This window comes from Apodemus sylvaticus, chromosome 12, assembly GCF_947179515.1.
Source record: "Apodemus sylvaticus chromosome 12, mApoSyl1.1, whole genome shotgun sequence".
NCBI classification, from domain to species: Eukaryota; Metazoa; Chordata; class Mammalia; order Rodentia; family Muridae; genus Apodemus; species Apodemus sylvaticus.
Genome location: NC_067483.1, coordinates 70,291,379 through 70,318,651, shown reverse-complemented (window position 1 = coordinate 70,318,651; position 27,273 = coordinate 70,291,379). Strand labels below are relative to the sequence as shown.

General features: G+C 42.4%; 1 protein-coding gene across 1 annotated transcript; it reads left to right on the top strand.

Annotated features, from left to right (window-relative positions):
• The first annotated feature begins 1,093 nt into the window (after positions 1-1,093).
• On the top strand, positions 1,094-27,258 carry Fmo2 (flavin containing dimethylaniline monoxygenase 2). Its single transcript, XM_052200532.1, has 9 exons — positions 1,094-1,189; positions 1,550-1,687; positions 11,889-12,077; positions 13,986-14,148; positions 15,245-15,387; positions 18,023-18,222; positions 19,419-19,774; positions 22,178-22,250; positions 23,592-27,258. Exons 2-9 carry the CDS (start codon positions 1,556-1,558, stop codon positions 23,941-23,943), a joined length of 1,608 nt encoding a protein of 535 aa, XP_052056492.1. The 5' UTR covers positions 1,094-1,189; positions 1,550-1,555; the 3' UTR covers positions 23,944-27,258.
• The last annotated feature ends 15 nt before the right edge of the window (positions 27,259-27,273 follow it).

Sequence of the window (27,273 nt, the reverse complement as noted above, 5' to 3'; positions counted from 1 at the left end):
TTCTGAGTTAGCAGGCACACACACACACACACACACACACACACACGCACACACACACACACACACACACACACACACACACAAGGTCTATCTTGTTCTACCTGTTCCAGGTCAAGGAGCGCAGTGGAGAGAAAGATCTTAGAAGTCACAGTAGGTCCATGCAAGCCAGCAAGTATATGAGCAGAGAAGTCAGTCGGGACATGAATCTAGGCTAGGAAATGTGTCAGCACAGAATATTAAAACCCAGAAGTCAGGAAGCCTTAGAGAATTGAATCAGGACCAGAACAAGATTCCATGAAGTCAGGAACATAGTCTGTCCCTCCAGGCACACATGAGAAATACCACCCACCCCACAAAACCCAGTAACTGAACAACTAGGCACCACCAGCCAAATGGAATCTGTGCAACCATTAAAGCTGCCCTTGTATTAACTTACTGGTAGGGTGAAATTTTTAAGTTGGAAATTACACTAGGAGTGTGATTACATTTTTGCTTTGATACATGTGCTACACACAACTCAGTGAGAGTGAATCTAAGAGACCTCATTCAACAAAGTGATCACCACACAAGCATCTAAGTCCAGAACCCCTACACCTACATAAAATCCACCCTCGGTGGTATGCATCTGAAACAGAGTCCCAGGGAACTGAGCATAGGAGGGTCCCTGGCACTCATTGTCCAAAATGTCTTGATGAACTGGTGAGTTCCCGGGCTAGAGAGAGACCCTGTCTCAAAGAATGTGGTAAACGGTAACTGCAAAAAAACACCTCATGTCAAACTCTGGCCTCCACCTCCGTGCAGAAGTGTATGCATGGGCACATATACACATATAATGTATAGGTAGGATAAGTTGCTAAATGCCAATAGTGGTGGTTGTAGGTATCTCTGGATGGTAAAAGTAGGGATGGTTTTAATTTTTTTTATTTGTCTACTCTTTTCAATTTGCTAATGCACATTGTCTACACTTAATTCTTAGATCATCTGCTGTGTGTTCGGTGTTCCTGACCTTAGGAAGTAGACCTCTTGCTTAATTTCCTTGGAGGTTCATCTGGCTGACTGCTCAAGCACAGGAAAGCTCCTCCCACTTCTTACAGCCTCTTCCAACTCTTAAAAACTCCCATCTCTCCTCACACAACCCTCAGGGGAAGCTCTTCTGCCAAGGGAACAGTGCTAAAAAGCACAAATAAAGGTAAGGATGTCGCTGGGGGAAGAGGCTGAGGAGGAAGTTCTCGGGACTCTAAAGAACGCAACCAGCTTTGGTTCACAACCCCAGGGCTGCTTTGTTGAATAACTTGGCTTGCTCAAACGGATTCCTTTTTAATATTAAGCCAGGACATTGTAAACAAGTTTACAATGAAGGTCATGTGACCAGACAAGTTTCTCTGAAGGGGAGGAAGAGTGAAGATTTGATTAGTGAGGCATTTTATTCAATTAGTGCTGCTTATTAAATTACCACCCGTCCTGTGGAAAGTCAGTTGCCTGACCACACTGCAGGATTCTCTTACCTATATCCTTGCTAAGCAGTAATGATTGATGAACTCATTGGCAGGAGACAATGGCGAAAAAGGTCGCAGTGATTGGAGCAGGGGTCAGTGGCCTGATCTCTCTAAAGTGCTGTGTGGACGAGGGTCTGGAGCCCACCTGCTTTGAAAGGACTGAAGACATCGGAGGACTGTGGAGATTCAAAGTAAGTGAGACTTTCCTTATCTCAGAACAGGTCACGCTGAAATCGCAAGGAGGCTGATGGGCCTTATTAAAAGATATCTTAAGCAGCTCTGATCCAGTTTTATTTCTATTTATGCAGCTAACCAGGAAACAAACTCAGGCTGGCGTCTGTCCCAGGTCAATACTGTGGCGACCCATGTGATCAATTCAGGGATGTAAGGAACCTTCTCCTTACAATCCAGCTAATGCAAAACAGCCCATTTTTTTTTATCATTTTCTGATATGCCAATTAGATAATATGCTAAGACTAGAAAGCCCTTTATAAAATAGCAGTGCATAGAATTAATAAGTTTATGGCATCATCTCTAATCATTGAGCAAAGTACTTCTTCAGAGAACGAACCCCTATCACCTGCTGACTCTATTTTTCTCTGAAAAATAAGCCAGGTTTCTGTACTGAGCTTTTCTGGTTATATTCTAGTATAACTGCTGTGAACCTCTTTATTGGGTATTTTCTATTAAAGTCATTTTATTTACTGACTGTCATCCAAAATTGTATCAACAGATTCACAGACAACTATAAAGACTTACAGTCTGTGACTGAAACTATTGGCATTCCCTCCGGAGAGTGGGGGCACGTGCCTGGAACACGTGAAGCAGGAGCATTCGAAATGTGAAGTCAGCCTGGGCTGCATCACAGAACCCTGTCTCACGGGGGAAATGCATTCATTACTTTTTCAATATATATATATATATTGCTTGGCAAATGGTACACAGGTGCCAAATGAAAATGAATTGATCCAACTGTGTAAACAGAGTTCACGATGGAGAAATTGACCTTTATACGATATGAGTAGCTTCGTAGGAAGAAATCACAGTAATAATAATCGCTGGTTGCTGGAATTACAACTTTTCCCATAATATGTGGTCATTCCCGTCTTAGTTGGTAACTTTTTATCTTCTCCACTGTTGACTCATACACAGGATTTTCTTTTGTGCCTAAATGTAGCAAATTTAGCTTTTATTTATTGTTATTGCATGTGTACATATATATATGCATGTGTGTACATGCATGATTGTGCATGTGATTTATGTGTCTGTGCATGTGTGTGTGTGTATGTGTGTGTGAGAGAAGGGGAGAGAGAGAAAGAGAGAGAGAGAGAGAGGTGAGCCTGGGTGGTCCAGTGCCACAGCACACACGTGAGAGGGCAACTTTCTAGAATTGGTCCTTTCCTTCCACCTTTACGTGGGTGTAAGGATTGAATTCCCATCATTGGGTTTGTGCTTTGTTTTACCCCATGAGTCATTTCAATGACCTATAACATATTTAATGTGTAACACTTAATATCTAAGCAAAAAGTATTCCTTTGTTATTAATTTGTTAGCTAAAGAGGTAAACGTTACTTTGAATGGTCTACCAACAATATGATTTTATGCACTCCAGGAAGGTGGTTACTACCCCGTGACATTTTCATGACCCTGTTTCAGAGCATAGTGTTTCAAAATCAGAGATGGTTTCTTATGTCTTTTTGGAAAAAGATTAAAATAGGAATTAATTAAACCTTTATTGGATAAAGTTAAATATATAATTTCCTAGCTCCTATAACTCTGTCACACGCCAACCCTCTGTTAACATTGCATCCAATAGAGAAAGATAAATAATTTTCTCCTTTCAAAGGCATCCTTTCTGCAGAGAGAAACACTAGGCAAAATTGGACAGACTGCCACTGGGGTCCCGTGAGCATCTTGGACACCAGGAAACTATACTTCCAAGAGGAGAAGATTCTGGAAAGGATGCTTTGGGCTTCTATGCTGACCCCCCAGGATACTGCTTCTTAGTTACACTGTCCAGCGCTGGCTCTAAGAGAAATTATTAACCGAGTCCCAGGTTGACACAGAGTCCTTTGAGATCACATGTAGAACTAGCAACTTAAAAACAAAAGCAGAAAAAAAAAAAAAAAAAGGTAAATCTATGTCCCTTGCTTGGCTTAGATGGTACTGAATTCTTCCAGAAGGGTCTCTAGCGCCCCCTGGTGTCATTTTGGAGTACAGGCAGGGGGTTGTTTTTTGTTTTAATATTTTTATTTTCTATATTCTTTGTTTACATTCCAAATGATTTCCCCTTTCCCGGATCCCCCCTCCCCATATGTCCCATAAACCTTCTTCTCTCCATCCCTTCTCCAATAACCTCCCTCCTTTTTCTCTGTCCTTCTATTCCCTTCCAATGCTAGATCAATTCTTTCCAGGATCAGGACCCTCTCCATACTTCTTCATGGGAGTCATTTGTTATGCAATTTGTGCCTTGGGTATTCAGGGCTTCTGGGCTAATTAATATCCACTTATCAGAGATTGCATTCCATGTGTATTCTTTTGTGATTGGGTTACCTCACTTAGGATGATATTTTCCAGATCAAACCATTATCGGCAGGGTTTTTTTAATTAATTTTTTTACACTCCTCATTTTATTCCCCACTACCATCACCCCGTCCACCCTCTAACTGTTCCACATCCTGTACCTCCTCCCAACCCCCAGTCTCCACTTGGATGTCCCCACCCCTCACCCCACTTGACCTTTAAACTCCCTGGAGCCTCTAGTCTCTTGAAGGTTAGGTGCCTCATCTCTGGGTGAACACAGACCAGGCAGTCCTCTATGGTATATGTGTTGGGGCCTCATATCAGCACCAGCTGTATGTTACCTGTTTGGTGGTCCAGTGTTTGAGAGATCTTGGGGGTCCTGATTAAATGAGACTGCTGGTCCTCCTACAGGGTCACCCTTCTACTCAGATTCTTTTATCCTTCCCTAATTCAACAACAGGGGTCAGCTGTTTCTGGTCATTGGTTGGGTGCAAATCTCTGCATCTGACTCTTTCAGCTGCAGTCATGCTAGGTCCCTTTTTGTGAGTGCTCCATAACCTCAGTAACAGTGTCCAGCTTGGGGCCTCCCCTTGGGCTGGATCCCACTTTGGGCTGTCACTGGACCTCCTTTCCTCAGGCTCCTCTCCATTTCCATCCCTGTAGTTCTTTCAGACAGGAACAATTATGGGTCAGAGTTGTGACTGTGGGATGGCCTGCCTCTCCTTCATTTGATGCCCTGTCATACTGCTGGAGGTGGGCTCTATAAGTTCCCTCTCCCTATTGTCAGGCTTTTCATCTAAGGTCCCTCCCTTTGAGTCCTGTGAGTCTCTCACCTCCCATGTCTCTGGTGTATTCTGGAGGGTCCCCCCAACCTCCTATCTCCTGAGGTTGCCTGTTTCCATTCTTTCTGCTGGCCCTTGGGGTTTCAATCCTTTTCCCTCACCCAATACCAGATCATATACTCCCTCCCCCCTCTACTTTCCCTCCCCACTTGTGATTTTTTTGTTCTCAAGTACAAAGTGATGGCTGAGGCATCCTTACTTGGGCCCTTCAGCTTGTTGACCTTTTGAGTTCTGTGGACTATAGCTTGAGTACTCTATACTGTTTAACATCCACTTATTAGTGAGAACATACCATGCTTGTCCTTTTGGGTCTGAGTTACCTCACTCAGGATGATATTTCCTAGTCCCATCCATTTGACAGACAGGGTTGTTAATTAAATATTTTTAGCAGTTCTTCCAGCAAAGAAGCACTTGGCATGCATTATTTTTCTTCATGTCTTTAGGGGTAGATCTTACAGTTTTCCTCACTGATGGCTGAATTGGAAGCTAAGTTTTGTAATAAACAGTTTGCCCAAAGGGAACACCATTGGAAAAAACAGAACAAAAATGAAGATCTGTATGATTCCTTAGGTCCACACTTAGTGAAGAATTCCAAGAAAAAAACAAACAAACAAAAAATATCTTCCTGCAGTCATTAATTTATTCTGCTTCTGATATCCTGTCACAGGGAAATTACTAATATATACTATTTTCTGATGGGAATTTTTATATATAGATCTCTGTCCTAGCAGTACCTTCATGTAATGGTCTACATATCTCTTTGTATCTCAGTCTCTTTTGTCTACAATCAGCCTGAAATATTACCATCTCTTAACATGTGACTCGAGAGATCTAATATTCCAAATTAATAGATTCCTTTAAACATATCTGTTTCCAGATCAGAGAGACACCGAACACTGTAATAGGAGTTAAACAATGAAGTAGACACTGTCACTTTCCTTGACAAATCTATCCTCGATGACCTGAGTCTCCCCACTATGACTTACACTAAACTTCACCTGGATACCACACCCCAACTATAACAATTGAGTGCTATGTCTTCAGCACTTACAAAAAAAAAGTTTGCATCATTATTTTCATGTAGATTAGCTCATTTTTATGTTCTCAATAGCATCCCACATTATTCAATATTAAGCCCACTTTAACTATAAAGCCAAAGATGGCTGGTAAGGGATATAAGACTTCCCATCAGCAATGGCACCGAGAACAAACAGAAGCAGACTCGCCAGCACATCACGTTTCCTCTTGCATTGGTAGAAGTAGTCAACATGTCAAGAGTTATCTTGAGTTTGGAACCAAATAAAACCCTTGGATCTTTTTCTTTTGAGGAACTGACAGCCCAAGCTGTCTATCCTTGTGAAATGGGTTTCTAACCCTGTTGAAAAAAAAAAGTTCATATGTATAAATATTAAACATTATTTAGTTTGCCTGGCCTTGGATAAGAAATTTTACTTGAAATTTCAATCATCTGTCATCTTTGCTACACCACCCTCATTTGAGTATACACAAATATGATCATCTGCATTTATCTTTGTCAAAGTTATTGACTGAAATATTGGTCGCAAGGCCAGGCATGATAAGTCACATCTGTACTCCCTACACTTAGGAGGCTAAGGCACAGATATCCAGTTCAAGGCTGCCCTGGGCTGTACAAAAAGGTTCGGTCTAGCCTAGGGTGCATAGTGATTCCCTGTCTCAAAGGAAACAAACAGAATATTGATGATAAAAAGATAAAAGCATAAAGTGAGCACCTGGAGCAGCTCCTAAATAGGCTTGCAATGTGGTGTGCCTCCTCCCTGACCCAAGCATCTCTCCATCTATCGCTTGTGTCCACTGAAGCCTTCCTCCTTCTGTCTTAGGCATCTTCTTCTTTAACAGCCCATTCTGTTCACATAGCTAACCAGACTCTTCTGTGTCCCTTCCGGAGGAGGTGACAGACTCACCCTAACTTAGAATTCTCTTAAATAAATTTATCACAGCATAACACAATATAGCAGGCATTTGCATCCTAATGACTAATTATGGAATAATGTTTGGCATAACATATGGGTCCTCTCCAGGCAAATATACAGCACTAGGAGGCCTAGTCCGTAACTGTCTGAAATATACTTTGATTTTCCATAAACATTTTGAAGAAGTGGTGTTTGTATGCATAGACTAGAAGAAAGTTACAGTATACAGTGAGGGGAAATGAAATAAAAACAAACAAACAACATGTGTTTTTAAGCCCAGACCTGGTGGTATAATCCTGTAATCTCAGCTACCCCAAAGATTGGCTGATGTAAAGTCTGCCTGGGCAACTTAGTGAGACCCTGTTTCAAAGTATACTAGTACATATTCCTGGAAAAGCACAAGTATGTGCTTAGAGGTATAAATACCTGAGCTTAATCCCCAGTTCCTCAAAGAAGACAAAACAAAAAATAACATTTTAATGCACAAAATGCCGTGACATGTATAGTATGCTATTGGAAAGTCTATTGTCTTTATGCATTAGGCTACTTGATGATCAATACCATCAAGCTCCTTTTGTAAAGACAGAGGAAGGCTAGTGATTGACACTAATCATTCTTCTATTCTTTCAGCAGACGCTGAGTGCTAGATGTGTTCTAGACCTAGCAGAGAAGAAAGTCTCCCTCCCTCTATCCTCGCTTTTATAGCTCCAAGACCCAGATGCATTTTAATTCAATATAGAAATAAGCTCCTCAAAGACAGGAAGTCTTGTACTGTTTACTTCCTGTCTCCAAGCCCCAGTTCCCATCTGGCCAAGATAAGCATTTGATAAGCACCTGTTTATTAAGTCAATATTAATCAGCTTCCCTTCAGGACTATGAAAATTGTGCCAATTTTATCTAAATTTACCCAAACACATAGGCTTCTACTTCAGCCAAAAAAATATATGAAGAAGCATGTATGAAGAATTTGGTGACGGGAGTTGTGGGGTGAATGGTGGTGGGGAGATGGAGGCAGGGAGGGGTTTGCAGAGGAGTCACAGGGTTTTAGACATTCTAAAGCATTCTACTGCTCCCAACCAGACATTGCTTTTGTCAAAAAAAAAAATGCTTCTAGCAGTCAAGTCTACAGGAAAGATTATTGCTTTCTCCTCAGAAAAAGACTGTGCTACCATTGCTCTTTGGTGGTAATCTATACAAGTGAACCTTCCAAAGACCATTTCAGCATGGCCTTAAAATCTGTGTCAGGACCCAAAAGTCAGAATGAGGTCTTCTCACCCTCGAACCCTCCTATAAAACTGTACCTAACAGAGATTCCGATCTCAGTTCTATGCAATGTGCTGATTCTTGGGAAAGTCCTAATGTTTTGGCTACTGTGTAACAAATACTCTTAGTTTAGATGAGTAATGTATTTCTGCCTTGGCTAAGTTCACTCTCGTGGTCTGTTAACAATAGTGAGAGAGGCAAACATTGGCTGATCACACATTTGGAGGCAGGCGCTGGGTACTTTATCTAATCTCTGTAAACCTCGAAACAACTGTTTCATGTTTGCATTATTAACCAATCCCACTTTACATGGAAACACAAGGAAATTGGGTTGTGTAACTTGTCTGTCTTTGCAGAAGCATTGAGAGGCGGTGGAATCAGCACCATGAATGTCTTGACAGGATCCTTACTGTTTACTCCGCACTACTCAAAATTATGTAGTCTTGAGAGGTGTGGGAGGAGTGGAGGAGAAACACATTTCTTTGCTTAATGAAGTATTTCCCATTTTAAGACTGTGGTGACTAGGAAACCCCAAGTATTCAGTCTTGCCAAGGACATTGTGTTCAATTATCAAACAACCAGAAAAAAAGTTTATATAACTGTATGACTGTAGTGTTATGCAATTTGAAGTTGGTGTTTGAAAATAAAGGTCAAATCATTGTATCCCTTTGTGTAAGTTGGAAAACACTTCATTCTACTATAATGCATTTTTTAAATTCTATACACGTAGGACCATGCCTTAGTCAGGGTTTCTATTCCTGTACAAGCATCATGACCAAGAAGCAAGTTGGAGAGGAAAGGGTTTATTCCATTTACATTTCCACAGTGCTGTTGTTCACCAAAGGAAGTCAGGACTGGAACTCAAGCAGGTCAGGAAGCAGGAGCTGATGCAGAGGCCATGGAGGGATGTTTCTTACTGGCTTGCTTCCCCTGGCTTGCTCAGCTTGCTTTCTTATAGAACCCAAGAATACAGCCCAGAGATGGTACCACCCACAAGGGGCCCTCCTCCCTTGATCACTAATTGAGAAAATGCCCCCCAGCTGGATCTCATGGGGGCACTTCCCCACCTGTAGCTGCTTTCTCTCTGATAACCCCAACCTGTGTCAAGTTGACACACAAAACCAGCCAGTACAGAGCACTATAAATGTTCTCTGTCTAGAGACCAGCATACTCTAAAAACTTCATATTCTGCCCTGGATGTCTTTGCCCATGCCGCCTGCAACTAGGACAGGGTTATTATCCAAGTTAAGATTCTAATCCAGGAGAAATAAGCACACAGCTCATGGGGAAGTCCTATGATGGGCACAAGAGAATAGAAAAATGAAGAACAATTAAATGAGGAAGAAGAAAGAGGAAGGGGGTTAAGGGAGGAGGATATTTATAAATAAATCTACGTTGAGCAGGAATTAAGAATACTTACAGAATTCTATATTGCCCTGACAGTGAGTATACATTAAAGACTGACACTAAGACCCAGTGAGGCTCCATATGTAGAGAACTGTCCACTCAGTGAACAATAAGTCACATAAGCTTGCTCTTTTTTTTAACTTACCTAGACCAAGCACAACCTCTCTTGCACAACATCCATGTATAACAGCGAGTGGTGTGCCAGCTCTGCTTTTCTATCAGTAGTAACTGACGTACCCTGATGAACCTTCAGTGAGCTCTGGCAGTGTCAATGTTGAGGAGTAAGGGCATCTTCCAGAACAATGGACCCTACTGTGGAACACCTCTCACACCCCTGTCTCACAGTGAGAGGCACAGACTGGTCCAGACCTGTCTCTTTAAAGAGAAAGAGATGTGTTGATGCCCACATCTAACTCGGAAGAATAAGCTCATCTTCTTCTAGTACAGGTTGCCCCTTTCATCTTTTGTTCTCTGTTGTTTTATTTCTTTATGTAGACAGTTTTGAGATGGGAATCTTGCTATCTACCCGTGACTGTTGAAAGTGGTCAACAGTGCCAGAAAACAAGGAACTGAAAAGCTTAGAAGGCAAGGAGTAATTTTCTTTCTTTCTTTCTTTCTTTCTTTCTTTCTTTCTTTCTTTCTTTCTTTCTTTTCTTTTCTTTTCTTTTTTTTTCTTTTCTTTCTTTTTAAAAATTTACTTATTTATTATATGTAAGTACACTGTAGCTGTCTTCAGACACACCAGAAGAGGGCATCCAATCTCATTACGGATGGTTGTGAGCCACCATGTGGTTGCTGGGATTTGAACTCATGACCTCTGAAAGAGCAGTCAGTGCTCTTAACCGCTGAGCCATCCCTCCAGCCCAGGGTAATTTTCTATTAACAAAAATTACAAGAAAAAAATTCCAAGAAAGAAACATGCATGCTTCATTTAAAAATGCTGCTTGGATTGCAAGTGAATGTTTCATTTTTCTTTTTAAACTTCTCTGCATGAGAGATTATGGTGCCAAACAAGCAAGACTAAGCAATCTCTTTCATTTAATGAGTTTCTACAAACTCTACGGTCTTTACAGCCACCCTAATGCATAGTCAAGCAGCAACTACTATTTTTCTGACTTAATAGCTTAGTCTTTGTAAACACAGAAGCATGTACTGAAGAGATCTTGGGTACCATTATTTAAATCACCTAATAAAAGCCTCTCTGGCCATAAGTTGATTTATAGGCTCTGATCTTCAAGCTTGGCTATTTACATAAATTTACATGAAGGATATTGTACAGAGAGTGACTTTAGAAGAAAATATTTAATTCAATCATAAAGTGCTATATGGTTGTTGTTTTTTTTTTTTTACCAAGGCACTTTTGTGAATATTAAAAATCAAGCTTAAGGTTTTGGTTTGTTTCCAATTTCTGTGATAAAACTCGGACCAAAACCAGCTTAGGGAGGAAAGGGTTCATTTCTATCTATAGGCTACTGTCCATCAAGGGAAGCCAGGCGAAAGCTCAAAGCAGGATCCTGGAGTCCGAAACTGCAGCAGAGACCATAGAGAAAAGCTCTTTACTGGTTCGCTCAACTTGCTCTCCCATACAGCTCAGGCCCACCTTCCCAGATATGACATCATCCACGGTGGGCTGGGCTCCCCTAGCCTAAGGTCAAAAATAGGCAGAACCAGGAGAACCCCGAAGAAGAGGAGGGAAGATTAGAGGAGCCAGAGAGGTCGAGAGCACCAGAACACAGCTACAGGGTCAACTAAGCCAGGCTCACAGGGGCTCACAGAGACTGAAGCAGTAAATGGGGTCTCGTTTGGGTCTGACCTAGGTCCGCTGCGTGTACATTACGGTTGCGTAGCTTAGTGCTCTTGTGAGTCTCCCAACAATGGAAGCAAGGGATGTCTCTACCTCTTTTATCTATGCTTAGGACCCTTTTTCTCCTACTGGGTTGTCTCACCCAGCCTGGATAGGAAGGTTCGTGTCCAGTCTTAGTGCATCTTGTGAACCCACGGATAATCCTGAGAGGCCCGGTTGTTTGTTTGTTTGGAAAAGAAACAGAGGAGGAGGGTCTGGGTGGAGTGGAGGGAGAACTACAGCTCAGGTTGGATGTATGAGAGAAGAATGAAAGTTTAAAAAAAATTGAAATGTTTCAAAAAAATTGCCTCTACCTCCAGTCCCACCAGCACCGATAGCGCATCCAGTGAGCAGCGCTAGTTGGTAGCAAACAGGTTCTGGACCAAGAATGCCAGGCTACAGGGCTACACACGCTGCCCCTCAGCACCCAGGGGACACAGCAGGGAGAGCGATTCACGATTCACCGCACTGAAGACTGAAGAATCCAGAAGAAGACTCTTAATACAAGTAAGACTTGTGTTGAATCATTACCGCTGATTTTTTTTTTCACTTTTTACTTTAGGAAACCGTGGAGGATGGCCGAGCTAGCATCTACCGCTCCGTCATCACCAACACTAGCAAAGAAATGTCCTGTTTCAGTGACTTCCCAATGCCAGAGGATTTCCCCAACTTCCTGCACAACTCTAAACTCCTGGAATATTTCAGGATCTTCGCCAAGAAATTTGATCTTCTAAAATATATTCAGTTTCAGGTACTATACATGGATGGGAAGTGGATTTCTCTGCCTCCGCTCAGTTCACTTTCTGGTAACAAAGGGACTCTGGCTGGCAATGAAAGAAATTAAACTATCTCACTTTGGTGGGCTGTGAAAGCCGAAAGCATGGTATTACACCCAAAAAGTAGCCTCATGCCTCCTGATACTTTTGATGGTACATATAAACAGGAATGGAAAGCCATCCATTAAAATTGAACGTTTCAGTGATGATAAAAAATAATGTTGAAGCTGTATTTTAACCATTGATGTCTCCAAGTCTCATGTCTTCTTGAAGAGATATATGAATTTGTGTCAAAATGTATTTTTTAAGTTCTTCATAGAAAAGGGTTAAACACACTTTTGACTATTCATTTATCTCAGGTGTATGTGGTAACTACTTCTCCTAACTCTTTTTTCTCCATGTTATCTACACCAACGGACAGATAATCAGATCATTTTGAATTATACTTGGAGTTACCATTCCCTGTACTTTCTACTAACAGGAACAACAACAAAGAAACACATGTTATTATTGAGCATGTTGCATTGTTAAATTTGAAATTGTTCTGAAAAAAAATAATTTACTGGGGATTATTTTTAATACGTGGCAAATTTTTAGCAATTTAATTTTATAAGTACCAGGCTTGTGTTATATTAATTTATAACAGCTGGTTTTCATGGAATCTATATTTGCAAACACATTGAAATGTCCAGTCATATTTCCTATGCCCCCCTCCAGTTCCTGGTAGATCCATCCTATGAATGACAGACAGTCTTCTGAGGATAGCCCGTGTTTGCCCGCTATGTGGGCCATAAGATTAAGAAGGGCCCACTTGCTAATATCCAATATATACAAAGAACTCAAGAAGTTAGACCCCAGGGAACCAAATAACCCTATTAAAAATGGGGTACAGATCTAAACAAAGAATTTTCACCTGAAGAAATTTGGATGGCCAAGAAGCACCTTAAGAAATGCTCAACATCATTAGTCATTAGGGAAATGCAAATCAAAACAACCCTGAGATTTCACCTCACACCAGTCAGAATGGCTAAGGTTAAAAACTCAGGAGACAGCAGGTGTTGACAAGGATGTGGAGAAAGAGGAACACTCCTCCACTGCTGGTGGGATTGCAAGAGGGTATAAGCATTATGGAAATCAGTCTGGCGTTCCTCAGAAAACTGGACATGACACTCCCGGATGACTCTGCTATACCTCTCCTGGGCATATACCCAGAGGATTCCCCGGCATGCAATAAGGACACATGCTCCACTATGTTCATAGCAGCCTTATTTATAATAGCCAGAAGCTGGAAAGAACCCAGATGTCCCTCAATGGAGGAATAGATACAGAAAATGTAGTATATTTACACAATGGAATACTACTCAGCAATTAAAAACAATGAATTCATGAAATTTTTAGGCAAATGGTTGGAACTGGAAAATATCATCCTACGTGAGGTAACCCAATCACAAAAGAATACACATGGAATGCAATCTCTGATAAGTGGATATTAATTAGCCCAGAAGCTCTGAATTCTCAAGACACAATTAGCATAACAAAGGGTCCTGATCCTGGAAAGGCTTGATCTAGCATTGGAAGGGAGTACCAGGACAGAGAAAAAGGAGAGAGGTGATTGGAGAATGAGTGGAGAGAAGAAGGCTTATGGGACATAAGTTTCCCAGGGGGGAACTGGGAAAGGGGAAATCATTTGGAATGTAAACAAAGAATATAGAATATATATATAAAGAAATATATATAAAGAAGGGCCCACTTGGCAAAGTTTGCCTTTAGAGACTGGTGATGAACTCAAAAGAAACCCATTGGGTTACACATTACAGTCCCGCATCCCTACCAGCATGGCGCTGCCGAAGTAATTAATGATGCCTTTTCTGTGTTTGTTCAAGACAACCGTCATTAGTGTGAAAAAACGCCCAGATTTCGCGTCTTCCGGGCAATGGGAAGTTTATATTCAGAGCAATGGCAAAGAGCAGCGTGCTGTCTTTGACGCCGTTATGGTTTGCAGCGGCCATCACATCCAGCCTCACCTGCCGCTCAAGTCCTTTCCAGGTGAGGCTGCGGGGCTTCTCGGCCTGGAGCCCGGGGCTTCCAGGCATCTCGCTTGCACGTTTAAGTGGACAGGCAGGATTTGCTGCTGTGAACGGAATGAGAGTAAGAGTGGGCGGGATACAGCTGGGGAGCTGAAAGATGCCAGCTACCATCTTTGTTTCTGTCGGTCTCTCTGAGTCTTCACACATAGCTCAGGCAACTTCCTCCAGCATCGTTTGTTTTTCCTAGAAATGCAAAGTATTCTCACAAAAATTCATTGTCTGCGAGAGGCCCTTTTAACCATATGCCTACCCTGATTACTCTATCCTGACAAACCCAGGTAAATTTGCTCCTTCCTTGGAGTCTTTCCTGCCTGTCAAGGGTTACTAGGAAAAAGTTCTGGAAATATACACTGAGGTAGGGCAGAGACGAAGGAAAGAACGCACTGGTAGATCCCTGGAGCCAGCTGTCCTGATGTCTCAGCCTTCCTTCAGAGAGAACTTCCTTCCCAGAGTCCTCCTGGAAAATATCGGACACAGCAGGTCAAAACCAGGCTCCATCTGACAACCGCCCGCACTAAAATCGAAGAACCCTTTAATAAAGCTGTATATTCTTGGAAAGTATAACAGTAGCTAGTTGGAAAGACTTATGGGTTATTAACAATCAAATGCTTATTGAGGTGTCAATGAGCAGCTTCTGTAGGCCTAGTTTTAGAGTCTTTTTGGTTTGATTTGCTTTTTGCAAATCAGTGATAAATGTTATTATAATTATTGCACAATTACAAAAGCACTATTTCAAAACGGTTTTTAAAGGTATCTACTATGCGAAACCAGAGTGTCATTAGACTATCCAACATAGAAAAGCTAGTGAGATGCCAGCAGTCGGCTGGCCTCTCTCTGTACATCAAAACCATTTGGTTGCCTCTAACAAGCACACACACTCCAGCCTCTCACATGGACCTTGTATTTCTTGTGGAAATTACACTTACAGCTTAATAATTGACTATCGTAACTTCTGTAAGAGAGGAAGAAATCAGAAAGAGAAAGCTTTATTAAAATTAACTTGTCATAATTGTTTACTTGGAAGCTCAGTTTCCCTCTTCTTCTTCCTCCTGAAGGTATCGAGAGGTTTCAAGGCCAGTATTTCCATAGCCGCCAATACAAGCACCAAGTGGGGTTCGAGGGGAAACGCATCCTGGTGGTTGGAATAGGAAACTCAGCCGCAGATATTGCCTCTGAACTGAGTAAGACGGCAGCGCAGGTGCGATGCTTTTGCTTATCTTGCACAGTGTGGAAGGGGTGGGAAGAGATGTCTGGAGTGCGCAGGTGTACACCAAAGTCTGTTACGAGGTAGTAGGTGGCTGCCAGTTGTAATAGCATCAGAAATCTAGAAGCCAAGAAGCGAGAGTCTAACTCCTGCCTCTGCAACTAACCAGCCATGTATCCTAGAACAAGCTGTTCCACTTCTCTGAGCTGTGGTGCCTTCATTTTTTTTAATGGAAAGTTTCAACTGGATATTCCCGGTACATAAGTCCTAGTTCTGTTTTGTGTATGTACGTGTGTGTGTGTGTGTGTGTGTGTGTGTGTGTGTTTCTTTTCTCAATTAATTTATTTATTCATTCTACATTCCAATTACTGCCCCACTCCGCGTCCCCATCTCACACAGTTCTTCCCCCCTTCTCATCTAAGAGGGTGGAGTTCTCCCCTGGCCATCCCCCCATCTTGGCAACCAAGTGTCTACAGGGCTAGGCACGTCTTCTCCCACTGAGGCTGCCAAGGCAGCCCAGTTAGGGGAACAGAATCCACAGGCTGCAGTTTTTGGGATAGCCCCAGACTCTAGGTGTTGAGGGACCCACATGAAGACCGAGATTCACACCTGCTACATATGTGGGGGAGGGGGGCCTAGGTCCAGCTTATGTATGCTCTTTGGTTGGTGGCTCAGTTTCTGAGAGTCCCCAGTGGTCCAGGCTAATTGACTCTGTTGGTCTTCCTGTAGAAGGCCTAGTTTTTACCCAAGAGAAAGAGTGAGAGTTTTTACCCAAGAAACCTAGTGAGAAAGTGGCTTGTAATTGATAGCGGGTTTTTCCTCTGTGCAGCACCGGCTGTCCTAGACCTTGCTCTGTAGACCAGGCTGGCCTCAAACTCAGACATCTGCCTGCCTCTGAGTGCTGGAATTAAAGGCATACACTAACATGCATGGCTTCATCTGTTAATATTTTAAGTACTGACTTTTAAAATATAGTGCAAGGATAACGAGAGCTCAGTCACAAAGGTGTTTGTTGCACAACCATGAGGACCTGAGTTTGATCCCTAGAACCTATATTTTAAAAATTATGCATGGTAGGGCACAGTGGTGGGAGGCAGACACAGGTCGGGACCACAGGGTTCTTAGCCAGGGGCCTGCAACTTGGCAAGCTCAAGTCCAGTGATGACTTGTCTCATAAAGGTAGATAGGTAGATAGATATATAGATAGATAGATAGATAGATAGATAGATAGATAGATATGATAGATAGATAGATAGGTATGATAGATAGATAGATATGATAGATTGGTATGATAGATAGATATGATAGATGATAGATATGATAGATAAATGGATAGATGATTGATAGATAGATAGATAGATAGATAGATAGATAGATAGATAATAGATGATAGCTAGATCATAGGTAGATAGATTATAGATAGATAGATGATAGCTAGATCATAGATAAGTAGATGATAGATAGATATATAGATACATAGATACATAGATAGATGATAGACAATAGCTAGTTCATAGATAGGTAGATAGATAATTGAGGTGATAGGTAGATGAATGATAGATAATAGAGATAGATAGATAGATAGATGATAGATCATAGATAAGTAGATGATAGATAGATAGATAGATAGATAGATAGATAGATAGATAATAGCTAGACCATAGATAGGTAGATAGATAATTGAGGTGATAGGTAGATAAATGATAGATAATAAAGATAGATAGATAGATGATAGATAATAGATAAATGATAGAGAAGATAGATGAGTGATAGATAGATAAGTAGATAGATAGATAGATAGATAGATAGATAGATAGATAGATAGATAGATTTTAGATAGATGATATATCACTGTCACTTTAACTTTTCAATGCTTTGGGGCACTCCTCTATCAGTGCATGTTACCAGATAGCCCTTGTCAGGCCATAGCTGCTGAAGAGAAGAGAAAGAACTAGGAGGGCCTCACTTTGAAGTTAAATACTTTTAAAATGGAACCTGCAAGCTGGAGCAGTAACTCAGTAGACAAAGTGATTTCTTCACAAGCAGGGGACCTGGGCTTTGACCAGCTGCTATGAAAGGTGTTTGGTGGCACAGTTGAGAACCAGAGAGGGAAATTGGGAAAGGAAATGATTAAAAGTTATTATTATATAAATGTATGAGACTATTAAACAATGAAAAAGAGTTAAGAGGAAGGAAAGGAGGGAAGGGGTAGGGAGGGAGGGAAGGAAGGAGGGAGGGAGACTCATAAACTAGTCTTGGTGGTGCATGCTTCCTGTGCTAAAGAGGCAAATGGAGGCAAATGGAGGGACCCTGGACAACCAGCCTAGCCTAATTAGTGAGCTCCAGGCCAATGACAATCCTGTCTCAAAAACAAAACAAAAAAAAAAACCAAGATGGATAACAATGAAAATGATACTCAAGGTTGATCTCTGACCTACTTACACACACACACACACACACACACAGGTGCACATACCCACATACATCTTCACACATGAACACACATACACTGCACACAAACTAATACAGTAAACAGAACTCAGCCAACTGTGCCACCAAACACCTTTGATGGCAGCTGGTCAAAGCCCGGCAGGCAATTTCACCTGCTGTTGGAATTTCTGTTCACCAGGTGTTTATCAGCACCAGACATGGATCCTGGGTCATGAGCCGAATCTCTGAAGATGGCTACCCCTGGGACATGGTGTTCCATACTAGATTTAGCTCCATGCTCCGAAATGTCCTGCCCCGCACAATCGTCAAGCTGATGATGGAACAACAGATGAATCGCTGGTTCAACCATGAAAATTATGGTCTGGTGCCACAGAACAAGTACTGTTATTTTTCTTTTATGCGGTATACTCACCACAGCCAAGGTTGCCTGATGTGACCTTTCTTTGCAAAGGTCCTATTTGCTATGGTAGTTCGGGCTGTAAGCCAGCAGTGTGTATAATTGTATTGTTCCTGGAGTTTTAATTCCAAATCTGTACTGTGTGTCAAAAACAAACACACAAAAATAACAATGAAAAGCAAACAAAAGAAAAAGCCCACACATTTACGAGGCTGAGATAGAGTCTCAGAAGCTGCTCCAGAACTCAGGGTTGGGATTGATTGGAAGAGCTTCCTAACACTCAGACCATCCAAGGCTCCTCAAGAGTCAGTGATCCTCTCAGAGCGTGGTGCTGGGAAAAAGACAGCTCTCCATCTGACAGGCCAACCTTTGCCAGGCCCAAGTACCCTGAAGGCTGTTCCCTTGGGAACATATCTCTCCTTCAGAGCCAGAAGACAAATATTTGCTAATATCAAAGTAAACATTCCTGATGTTTACCTTTTTCAGTTGATAGCAGTCCCCTGAGGATGGGAAGACATTGATTGAGAGTCTTTTAATAGATGCCCCCATTAAGCTTAATGATGAGTACAGCATCTATGCCACGTATTGCCTTATGTAAGAAAGAGAGAGAGAGAGAGAGAGAGAGAGAGAGAGAGAGAGAGAGAAGAAAGTGGTTTACAAACCAAGAACTCTAGAAATACAATCAGACTTTGCTCCACCACCCAAGCCACCACAAACAGGGCTCCTATGGATCTTGGGATCAGCACATTTCATTTTATGCGTTGATTTTCACACTGTCCCCCATAGTAGGTCTCATTGCTAATGTAGTCCATTTTCCCTTATTTACTATCAGGTAGAGAGTAAAATGAAGCTACAAATAAGGAAAACTACATAGCATAAAGAGAGAGAGAGGCACCCAAGGGTGGTAATTACCAGCAAATTCAAAGATTAACAGTAGGTGCTGGGATCATATCTAAGCCCCTGGAGCGACTTCTACCTTTGGGTTGATTTTGCCTTTATCATCTACTTGAGATTGTCAAGATTAGGGTGAGTTCAATAACACAGTTCAGGGCGCGCAAACTAGTTGAGTTAGTTTCCTAGCTGTTCGGGGGGGGGGGGGAAATCCCTGAAGTTTCAGCGCCACCCCTAAAAGTGTCAGTGCCCCCCCGCTGAATGCGTTCTTTCCTGTGTGCCTCAGATATCTTATGAAGGAACCTGTATTGAATGACGATCTCCCCAGCCGCCTGCTGTACGGAGCCATCAAAGTCAAAACACGAGTGAAGGAGCTCACGGAGACAGCCGTGGTCTTCGACGATGGCACGGTAGAGGAAAACATAGATGTCATTGTCTTTGCCACGGGGTATACGTTCTCTTTCCCTTTCCTGGAAGACTCACTGGTTAAAGTGGAGGATAATAAGGTCTCGCTGTACAAAGCCATGTTTCCCCCTCGCCTGGAGAAGCCAACCCTTGCGTGCATAGGTCTCATCCAGCCTCTGGGCTCCATCTTCCCAACTGTAGAGCTTCAGGCACGTTGGGCGACAAGAGTTTTCAAAGGTGAGTGAGATGTTCAACTCGGCGGAAGTTTTACACTTTTGTCTTAATTTTTAAAACTTTATTCATCTGTGTGTGTGTATGTGTGTCAAAGAGAGGAGTGGGTGGGGAGGTCAAAGCACAGCTACCCTATGGAGAGTTGTCTCTCTGCTGCCACCTTGTGGGACACGGAGGTAGATCTCGGGTTGCCTGCACATTACCATGTCTCTACCCGCTGGACAAGAGGGTGATTGGGAAATGGGCGGAGGAGGGAAGAGGACTTATGAGATGGATGGGGAGTGGGGAAAGGGGAAAGCATTCGGAATGTAAACAAAGAATATAGAAAAAAAAGTTTTCAAAGGGTTGTCTGTGCAACATTCCCCTTCCTCAAAAGGCTAATTTTTCTCCTGGTTTGGGGGCTCAATTCTGTTCAGCAAGTCTCATTTCCCACCTAGCCTGTACTGAGATCTAGTGAGTCAGAAAAAATGTAAACAAGTCGTTTTAATAAGATGACAAGTGCTTTGCTGGCAACATGCATACTATGGAAGAGACTTGGCGCGTGGTCCAAGAAGCTTCCTGGTTTCACAGATCCAGAAAAGGGGTTTCCTGAGCAAAAGACACAGAGGCAGGATGCCTGCGGAGGACTGCGAGCCCCACGTTGCAGGAGGAGGAAGGGCATGAGAAGACAGACACAAAGCTTTGTGTACTGTGTTGAGGACCCAGGGTTATAAAAAGTAAATGGAAGGCAGGTTTTGCTTTTTTTTTTTTTTTATGTTTTGTTTCTGTTTCTGTTTTGTAGCAGGTGAGAGAAAAGGAATCTAATATAACCAAGGCTGTCCTCAAACTTGCTATGTAGCCAAGGCTAGCCTTGAACTCCAGATTACATGCTTCTACCTCTCAAGTAGTTCCAGGCCTATAATCTCAGCACTCCAGAGGCAGGAGGATGGATAAGAATTCAAGGACAGCCTGGGATACAGAGCAAGTTCAATCTAGCTAGGGCTTCTAGAAAGACTTTCTTGCAAGTAAAGAAGAAAGGGGGTGAAAAGGGAGGGCAGAAAGAAGGAAAAAAAAGAAAAATATAAACCAGTTCTTCCCAAATCGTGTGCACCTAAGAACTATCTAGATGACCCTTAGGAAGCCATACAGATTAAGTCTGGCCTGAAAACCTGGAATCTGCATCTTAGAAAGCTCCTAATCAGAGGTACCATGGAGGGTTATACTGGAAGAATAGGAATCGTCTCCTTTGCATTTAAGGTAATTCCATCATAGTTGGGAACATATATTTAATAGTCAGGGATAGAAACTCAAAGACCACTGAGAAAGCGCCAGCACTCACCTGTGCTAAAATACAATGCACCCCAGGGCCAGAGCTGAAAGACAAAATGGCGATGAGAACAAACGTGTTAGACACGGCCAAGGCTAAAGGCAGCAGAGCATGCTTTGTGGTTCGACATAGAAAAGGAGAAGAATCATGGACCAGCACTGGAGAGCAGCTGTGGCTGAGAATAGAGCCAGGAGGGTCTGAATGGCAGACTCAGCTTTGGACTACTAACGTCTGAGATGCTAGATGTCTGGCCACAGGAATGCAAGAATATGCCCATTGTTCCCATCTGAAGCCCGAAGAATACCTGAGTGTGGGAGATGGGCTCACATACACACACAAACACACACACACACACACACACACCACAAACACAGAGGAGGGAAAGAGAGGAGGGGGATCACCACACTATTACACTTATTTAAAAAAAAACGTTTATTTATTTGTTTATTTTATGTGAGAACACTGTTGATGTCTTCAGACACACCAGAAGAGGACACAGAATTCCATTACTGGTCCCATTGTCGATGGTTGTGAGCCACCACGTGGTTGCTGGGAATTGAACTCGGGACCTCTGGAAGAGCAGTCAGTGCTCTAAACCACCTAGCCATCTCTCTAGCCCTCACCACACTGTTTCATCTAGCCAGCTGGGGGGGGGGGGGGGAGGCACTCTCCTCTCTCACCAGATTTCCTTCAACAGCCTTTTACCTAGTTTCCCTAATGGTAAGTTCACCTCCCCTGGCTTTTTTAAAAATCAAGGAGCCAGATGGATCTTCCCAAAGGGCAAATCTAAGCTTGTTACATCATCCAGGAAACTCTTCTAACACTGTCCTGCCGCTACCAGAATAGAACCCACCCCACTTGACACAGTTTCACGGGCATGCTGCCTTCTCCAACCCCTTTTCTGGCTTCCCCAGTTCATGGTCTATGCCACTGGCCATGCTCAGCGACAAGAGGTCTCACCCCTGCCGTCCAGAAGCACAGAGGTCCTGCCTGCAGTGACAGCTAAATGGCCCAAACTTGATTTTGGAAAACAGCTACAACACAAATCAATGCCATGGAAACCAAACTCACTACTCAAACCAAATTCTGTTTTTGTTTTCTAGGCTTGTGTCGCTTGCCTTCGGAGACAACTATGATGACAGACATTGTTGAAAGAAATGAAAAGAGAGTTGAGCTGTAAGCATTTGCCTTCTAACACAAGGTCTACATGGAGTAGTGTGTCCTGAAACACTGGGACCTGAGTGCCTGTGAGAGTCAGCTAGCTGTTAAAGGTGCAGTCTGAGAGCACAGCCCAGGCCAAACCTATGAGTCAAATGTTCTATAGATGGATGAGGCTGGAACTTTGTAAACTGATGATGTTTTATTTGGTTCTTAGACATCTGAGTTTAAGAACTGTCTTAGTCAGGGTTTCTATTCCTGCACAAACATCATGACCAAGAAGCAAGTTGGTGAGGAAAGGGTTTATTCAGCTTACACTTCCACACTGCTGTTTATCACCAAAGGAAGTCAGGACTGGAACTCAAGCAGGTCAGGAAGCAGGAGCTGATGCAGAGGCCATGGAGGGATGTTACTTACTAGCTTTCTTCCCGTGGCTTGCTCAGCTTGCTCTCTTATAGAACCCAAGACTACCAACCCAGGGATGTCACCACCCACAAGGGGCCCTCCCCCCTTGATCACTAACTGAGAAAATGTCCCACAGTTGGATCTCATGGAGGCATTTCCCCAACTGAAACTCCTTTCTCTGTGATAACTCCGGCCTGTGACAAGTTAACACACAGAACCAGTCAGTACAAGAACCCATTACTCAAAAAATAAACAAAATAGTGGCCAAGTCGGGACATCTTTCCTTGGGCTAATCTCATTTATGATGCCCATGTGGGATTCAATATCCTTTCAGACCACCCACATTTAGGGAATGTCATGGGGCAATGGTGGCAGTAGTGGTGACGGTAGCCTGAGGCACTCTCAAAACTTACTTGTGTTTGTCATTTTTGTTAGGGTGGGACAGAGCTTGACTGTAATTGTGTACTCTTGGAAAACTGACTTGCCTTACAGACATAAGGAGTTATCTCATGTTCACGTTCTAATTCATCCAACATACAATGAGCATCTACTAGATGTCAGCCAGACTACAGAGTACGTTAGCAGTGTAACAAGGGAATTCTATGCATCCCTTTGCTGGAAGACACTATCTCTCTACCATCTCATGAGCATTTGCACTGATTCTGAGCCATACATTCTTGCTTGGACGCTTATAGCAGCTTAATAAGTACCAAATAGCAGTCACCATTGCAATACCATTACATTTCTAGGGTCTCCATCAATTTGTCTAATAATTTTGTTGCCTACTCATGAATCTGAGATACAAGCCTCCTGATGGAACCTCCCAGAGATTCAGCCAAAATTCATGACTTTGTTCACTCGTTCTTTTATGACTTAAACAGCTATTGAGTGCCTTGTATTAAGATACAACTTAGAGCATTTGATGAAACAGCCCATTTTATTTACTTCATTAAGGTTTGGGAAAAGCCAGAGCCAGATACTGCAGACCAATTACATTGATTACCTGGATGAACTCGCCTTGGAGATCGGTGCAAAGCCAGACTTCATCTCCCTCCTTTTCAAAGACCCTAAACTGGCTGTGAGACTCTACTTCGGACCCTGCAATTCCTACCAGTACCGCCTCGTTGGACCTGGGCAGTGGGAAGGAGCCAGGAATGCCATCCTCACCCAGAAGCAGAGGATCCTGAAGCCCTTGAAGACCCGTACTCTCCAGCCCTCAGCAGGGACCCCAGTGGCTTTCCTGCTCAAGATCCTGGGGCTTCTCGCTGTTGTTCTGGCCTTCTTTTTCCAACTTCAGGGGTTCTAATCTGTCACATGACACTTTTCTCCACTGCCTCTTTGAAAGGGAGACTGAAGAAATTACATCCTCATTAGAATTTTACTTCAGGGGAACAAGTAGGGGGACTAATAACAGGGAGATCAGAAGACTTAGGTCTAGATATAAAACTAAATTAAAGTCACAGGATGTTCTTATCATCCTATTTCCTCAAATTCATCAGTCTCCATTCAGTATCTACAATAACACCAGCACAGGTAGATAGTGCCATCAGGCGTGGCGGGTTTTGAGTTACATAATTTAAAAAATCAGTAAAATTATGCAGAATAAATCATAATTGAGCATGCTAGCACATGCCTTTAATCCTAGCACTTGGGAGGCAGATGGATCTCCATGAGTTTGAGGCCAGCCTAGCCTACCAAATGAGTTCCAGGACTGCCAGGACTGCATAGAGAGACCCTTTCTCAAAAGACAAAAAAAGGCAACACACTGAAGAACTTAAATTGTGGTAGACATTTCACATCTTGTACACTATGCTCAGTGCTGCTCCTGTGCATACTCTGGTCACCATTCCCACTTATTGGGGTCTACTCTCTTGTCTTTATGAGAGATCACTCAGAGATACTGGTGGACAAAAAAGAGAGGAGAGACCAAAAGCAACAATGCTCAGATATTCTTTAAGTTCCTTATACCGTAAGCTAAGGAACTAGACACAGCTCCTGCATATTGATAAAAACACTGGTCCCCTAGCTACAATAGATCCTATTTCTCACAGAGTAGACACTGTGCTGTGTGGACATTATGTATTTTACTGTATTTAATTCTCATAGCAACTGTGAGATTGGTTGACGCTATATATAATACCTATTCTACAGATGTCACTGAGGAGGGGGACATTATAGAGCATGTCCTAAACAGCTGGTCTTGAGATGATGCTTCAATTGAAGACCAATTTGTTAAACTCTGGAACTAATGGTCATTACCTCACCATGTAATATGCTTATTTATGAAAACTCCACTCTTGATGAAGTACTTCCTAATCGTTTATTTTATTCATTATAAAATCACACTATATTTCTATTCATTAGCATAAAGTTTTCTAAAACTATTGTTAAAAATGGCACTTTCCTTGCAAATAGAATCTGTCTAGGTTCATTTATAATATTAGATCTGTATGTCAGCTGGAGTTGAAGACGCGCTTGAGGTAGGCTCAATGGTGCAGACCTTTAATCCCAGCACTAAGGAGTCAAGGCAGTGGATCACTGTGAACTTGAGGCTGGGTTGGTCTACATAGCAAAATATGGGCCAGCCAGGGCTATATGGTGGCACCCTGCCTCAAAAGGAAAATAATTTCAAAGAGATTTAGAATGAAAATTGGCTATGCAGTAATATTTAATCATCGCCATTTGAAAGAATAAGAAATGAAACTGTCACAGTGACAGAGCCAGGACCTAGAATTAACATTATAGGTAAGAAAGGCAAATCTCAGGAATGTGCTGTCTTTGTTATCGGATACGAGGGGAGTTGTCAGTTATGAAAGACATTTTCTTGGAATGGAAAACTAAAAGCGGCACAAGCCATTCAGCGTCAGCAAGCATTGAGCAACATAGCAAACAGCAGGCTCCAAACACTCCTGATAGCATCTCTTTCCATGAACCACACTGTGGAAGATAAGATATACCCAGAAACCAGACCAAGCCTCTGCAGAGGAGACAAAGGTCAGGATAGTGAAGATCTAAGTAAATAGCTCTTCTGTATCCCCCCAAGCCTTGGTTCTCAACTTTCCTAATGCTACACTCCTTTAAAACAGTTCCTCATGGTGTGGTGACCCTTGACCATAAAAATTATTTCATTGCTACTTCATAACTGTAACTTTGCTACTCTTGTGAATTGTAATGCAAATATCTGATATGGGACCCTTGTGGGGGTCTCCACCCACTGGTTGAGAACTACTGCATCAAAGCTTTGTGGGCACTATCTTTAAACCAGCCCCTCTCTCCTCTCTCTCCCCTTGAAGTCCCCCCTCCCCCGCACCTTTCCAGTCTGATGGCAATCTCTTCCCATAGAAACTTCTTTCTTTTAATTGGACTGCAGAATTGCCCATCGGGCAAAGCCTTGTAAGCATAAGAATATGAATTTGAGCCTCAGAGCCCACATTTTACAAGCCAGATGTGGCAGCACACACTTCTAATCCCAGAACTAGGGAGCGAGATGATGACAGTTTCCATGGTAACCCTGGCCAGCCTCGTCTATTTTAATGACTTCCAGGTCAGTGAGAGACCTCATCTCAAAAGACAAAAGTGGGCAATGCCCGAGGAACGTTACCAGAGCCTCACCTCTGGCCTACATACACATGCTTGCATACATTTGCATGCACCCCTGCACACACACACACATGCAACTGCACGCACTTGAATACACACAAACATATATACATATTCGTATACACAAAAGTTCACTGATATTATTTATAGTTGCATTTAAGACTATTTACTATACTCAGAAGCAAAAATTACAAATGAAAATGTATTGTGTGCATCTATGAAATTCTCAAACAAAATTTTTTAAAACTAAAAGTTACAAATTATATATATATATATATATATATATATATATCCTTAGTTCTTAATGAGAAGTCGATTACTTGTGCCAGACAAGATGGCCCAGCAGGCAGAGGAACTTGCCACCCCACCAGGCTTCATGATCTGGAGGAATCACGGGTTCAATTCACAGGAGGAAAGGACCAATTCTTGCAAGATGTCCTCTGACCTCTGTATGGGCACTCATATTTACACCCACACACAATAAACAAATAAATATAAATAAATAAATAAAATGCAGTAAAAAATAAATAAAAGCAGATTACTTTTTTGTCAACTATTAAAAATTCTTTTCAAATCATTATATTAAATTACCAAGTCTGAAAAGCAAAAATCAGCGAACTACTGTACGGGGACCAAAACATGAGTTTTCATGCTGGTTTCCTGAGGACATGGACACACCCACTCATTTATTGCCCTTGCCTTTGTGCTTTTATGCTCCTGAGGCAGAGTGGAATATTTGGAAGAGGACTGAGGGTGTGGGCCTGAAACCCTGGGATCTTTACTATCTGACTGCTTGCAATACACATGCCAGCCTGCTTTCCAGGTGCCAGGCAATGCTCTCGTGGCGTCTCTGACCTCAGCTCATTTAATCACTGTGACGGCCCCACTGAAGCAGCTTTGCCCATTACGCTGCCCCTCCAAAAGAAACGAAGAACACCTGTTAGATCAGCGCTACAGGAGGTTCTACAGGAGGATTGGTTCTGAGACAAAATTGTCATTAAATTAACAGCACTAAAAATTTTACACATGTCTCTTT

Bases quoted from the DNA above. Each gene is read 5' to 3' on its own strand.
- Fmo2 (XM_052200532.1), top strand. From the start codon at position 1,556: ATGGCGAAAAAGGTCGCAGTGATTGGAGCAGGGGTCAGTGGCCTGATC. The intron at 1,688-11,888 runs GTAAGTGAGACT...TTTTTACTTTAG, and splicing joins GAGGACTGTGGAGATTCAAA to GAAACCGTGGAGGATGGCCG. The intron at 22,251-23,591 runs GTAAGCATTTGC...TACTTCATTAAG, and splicing joins AATGAAAAGAGAGTTGAGCT to GTTTGGGAAAAGCCAGAGCC.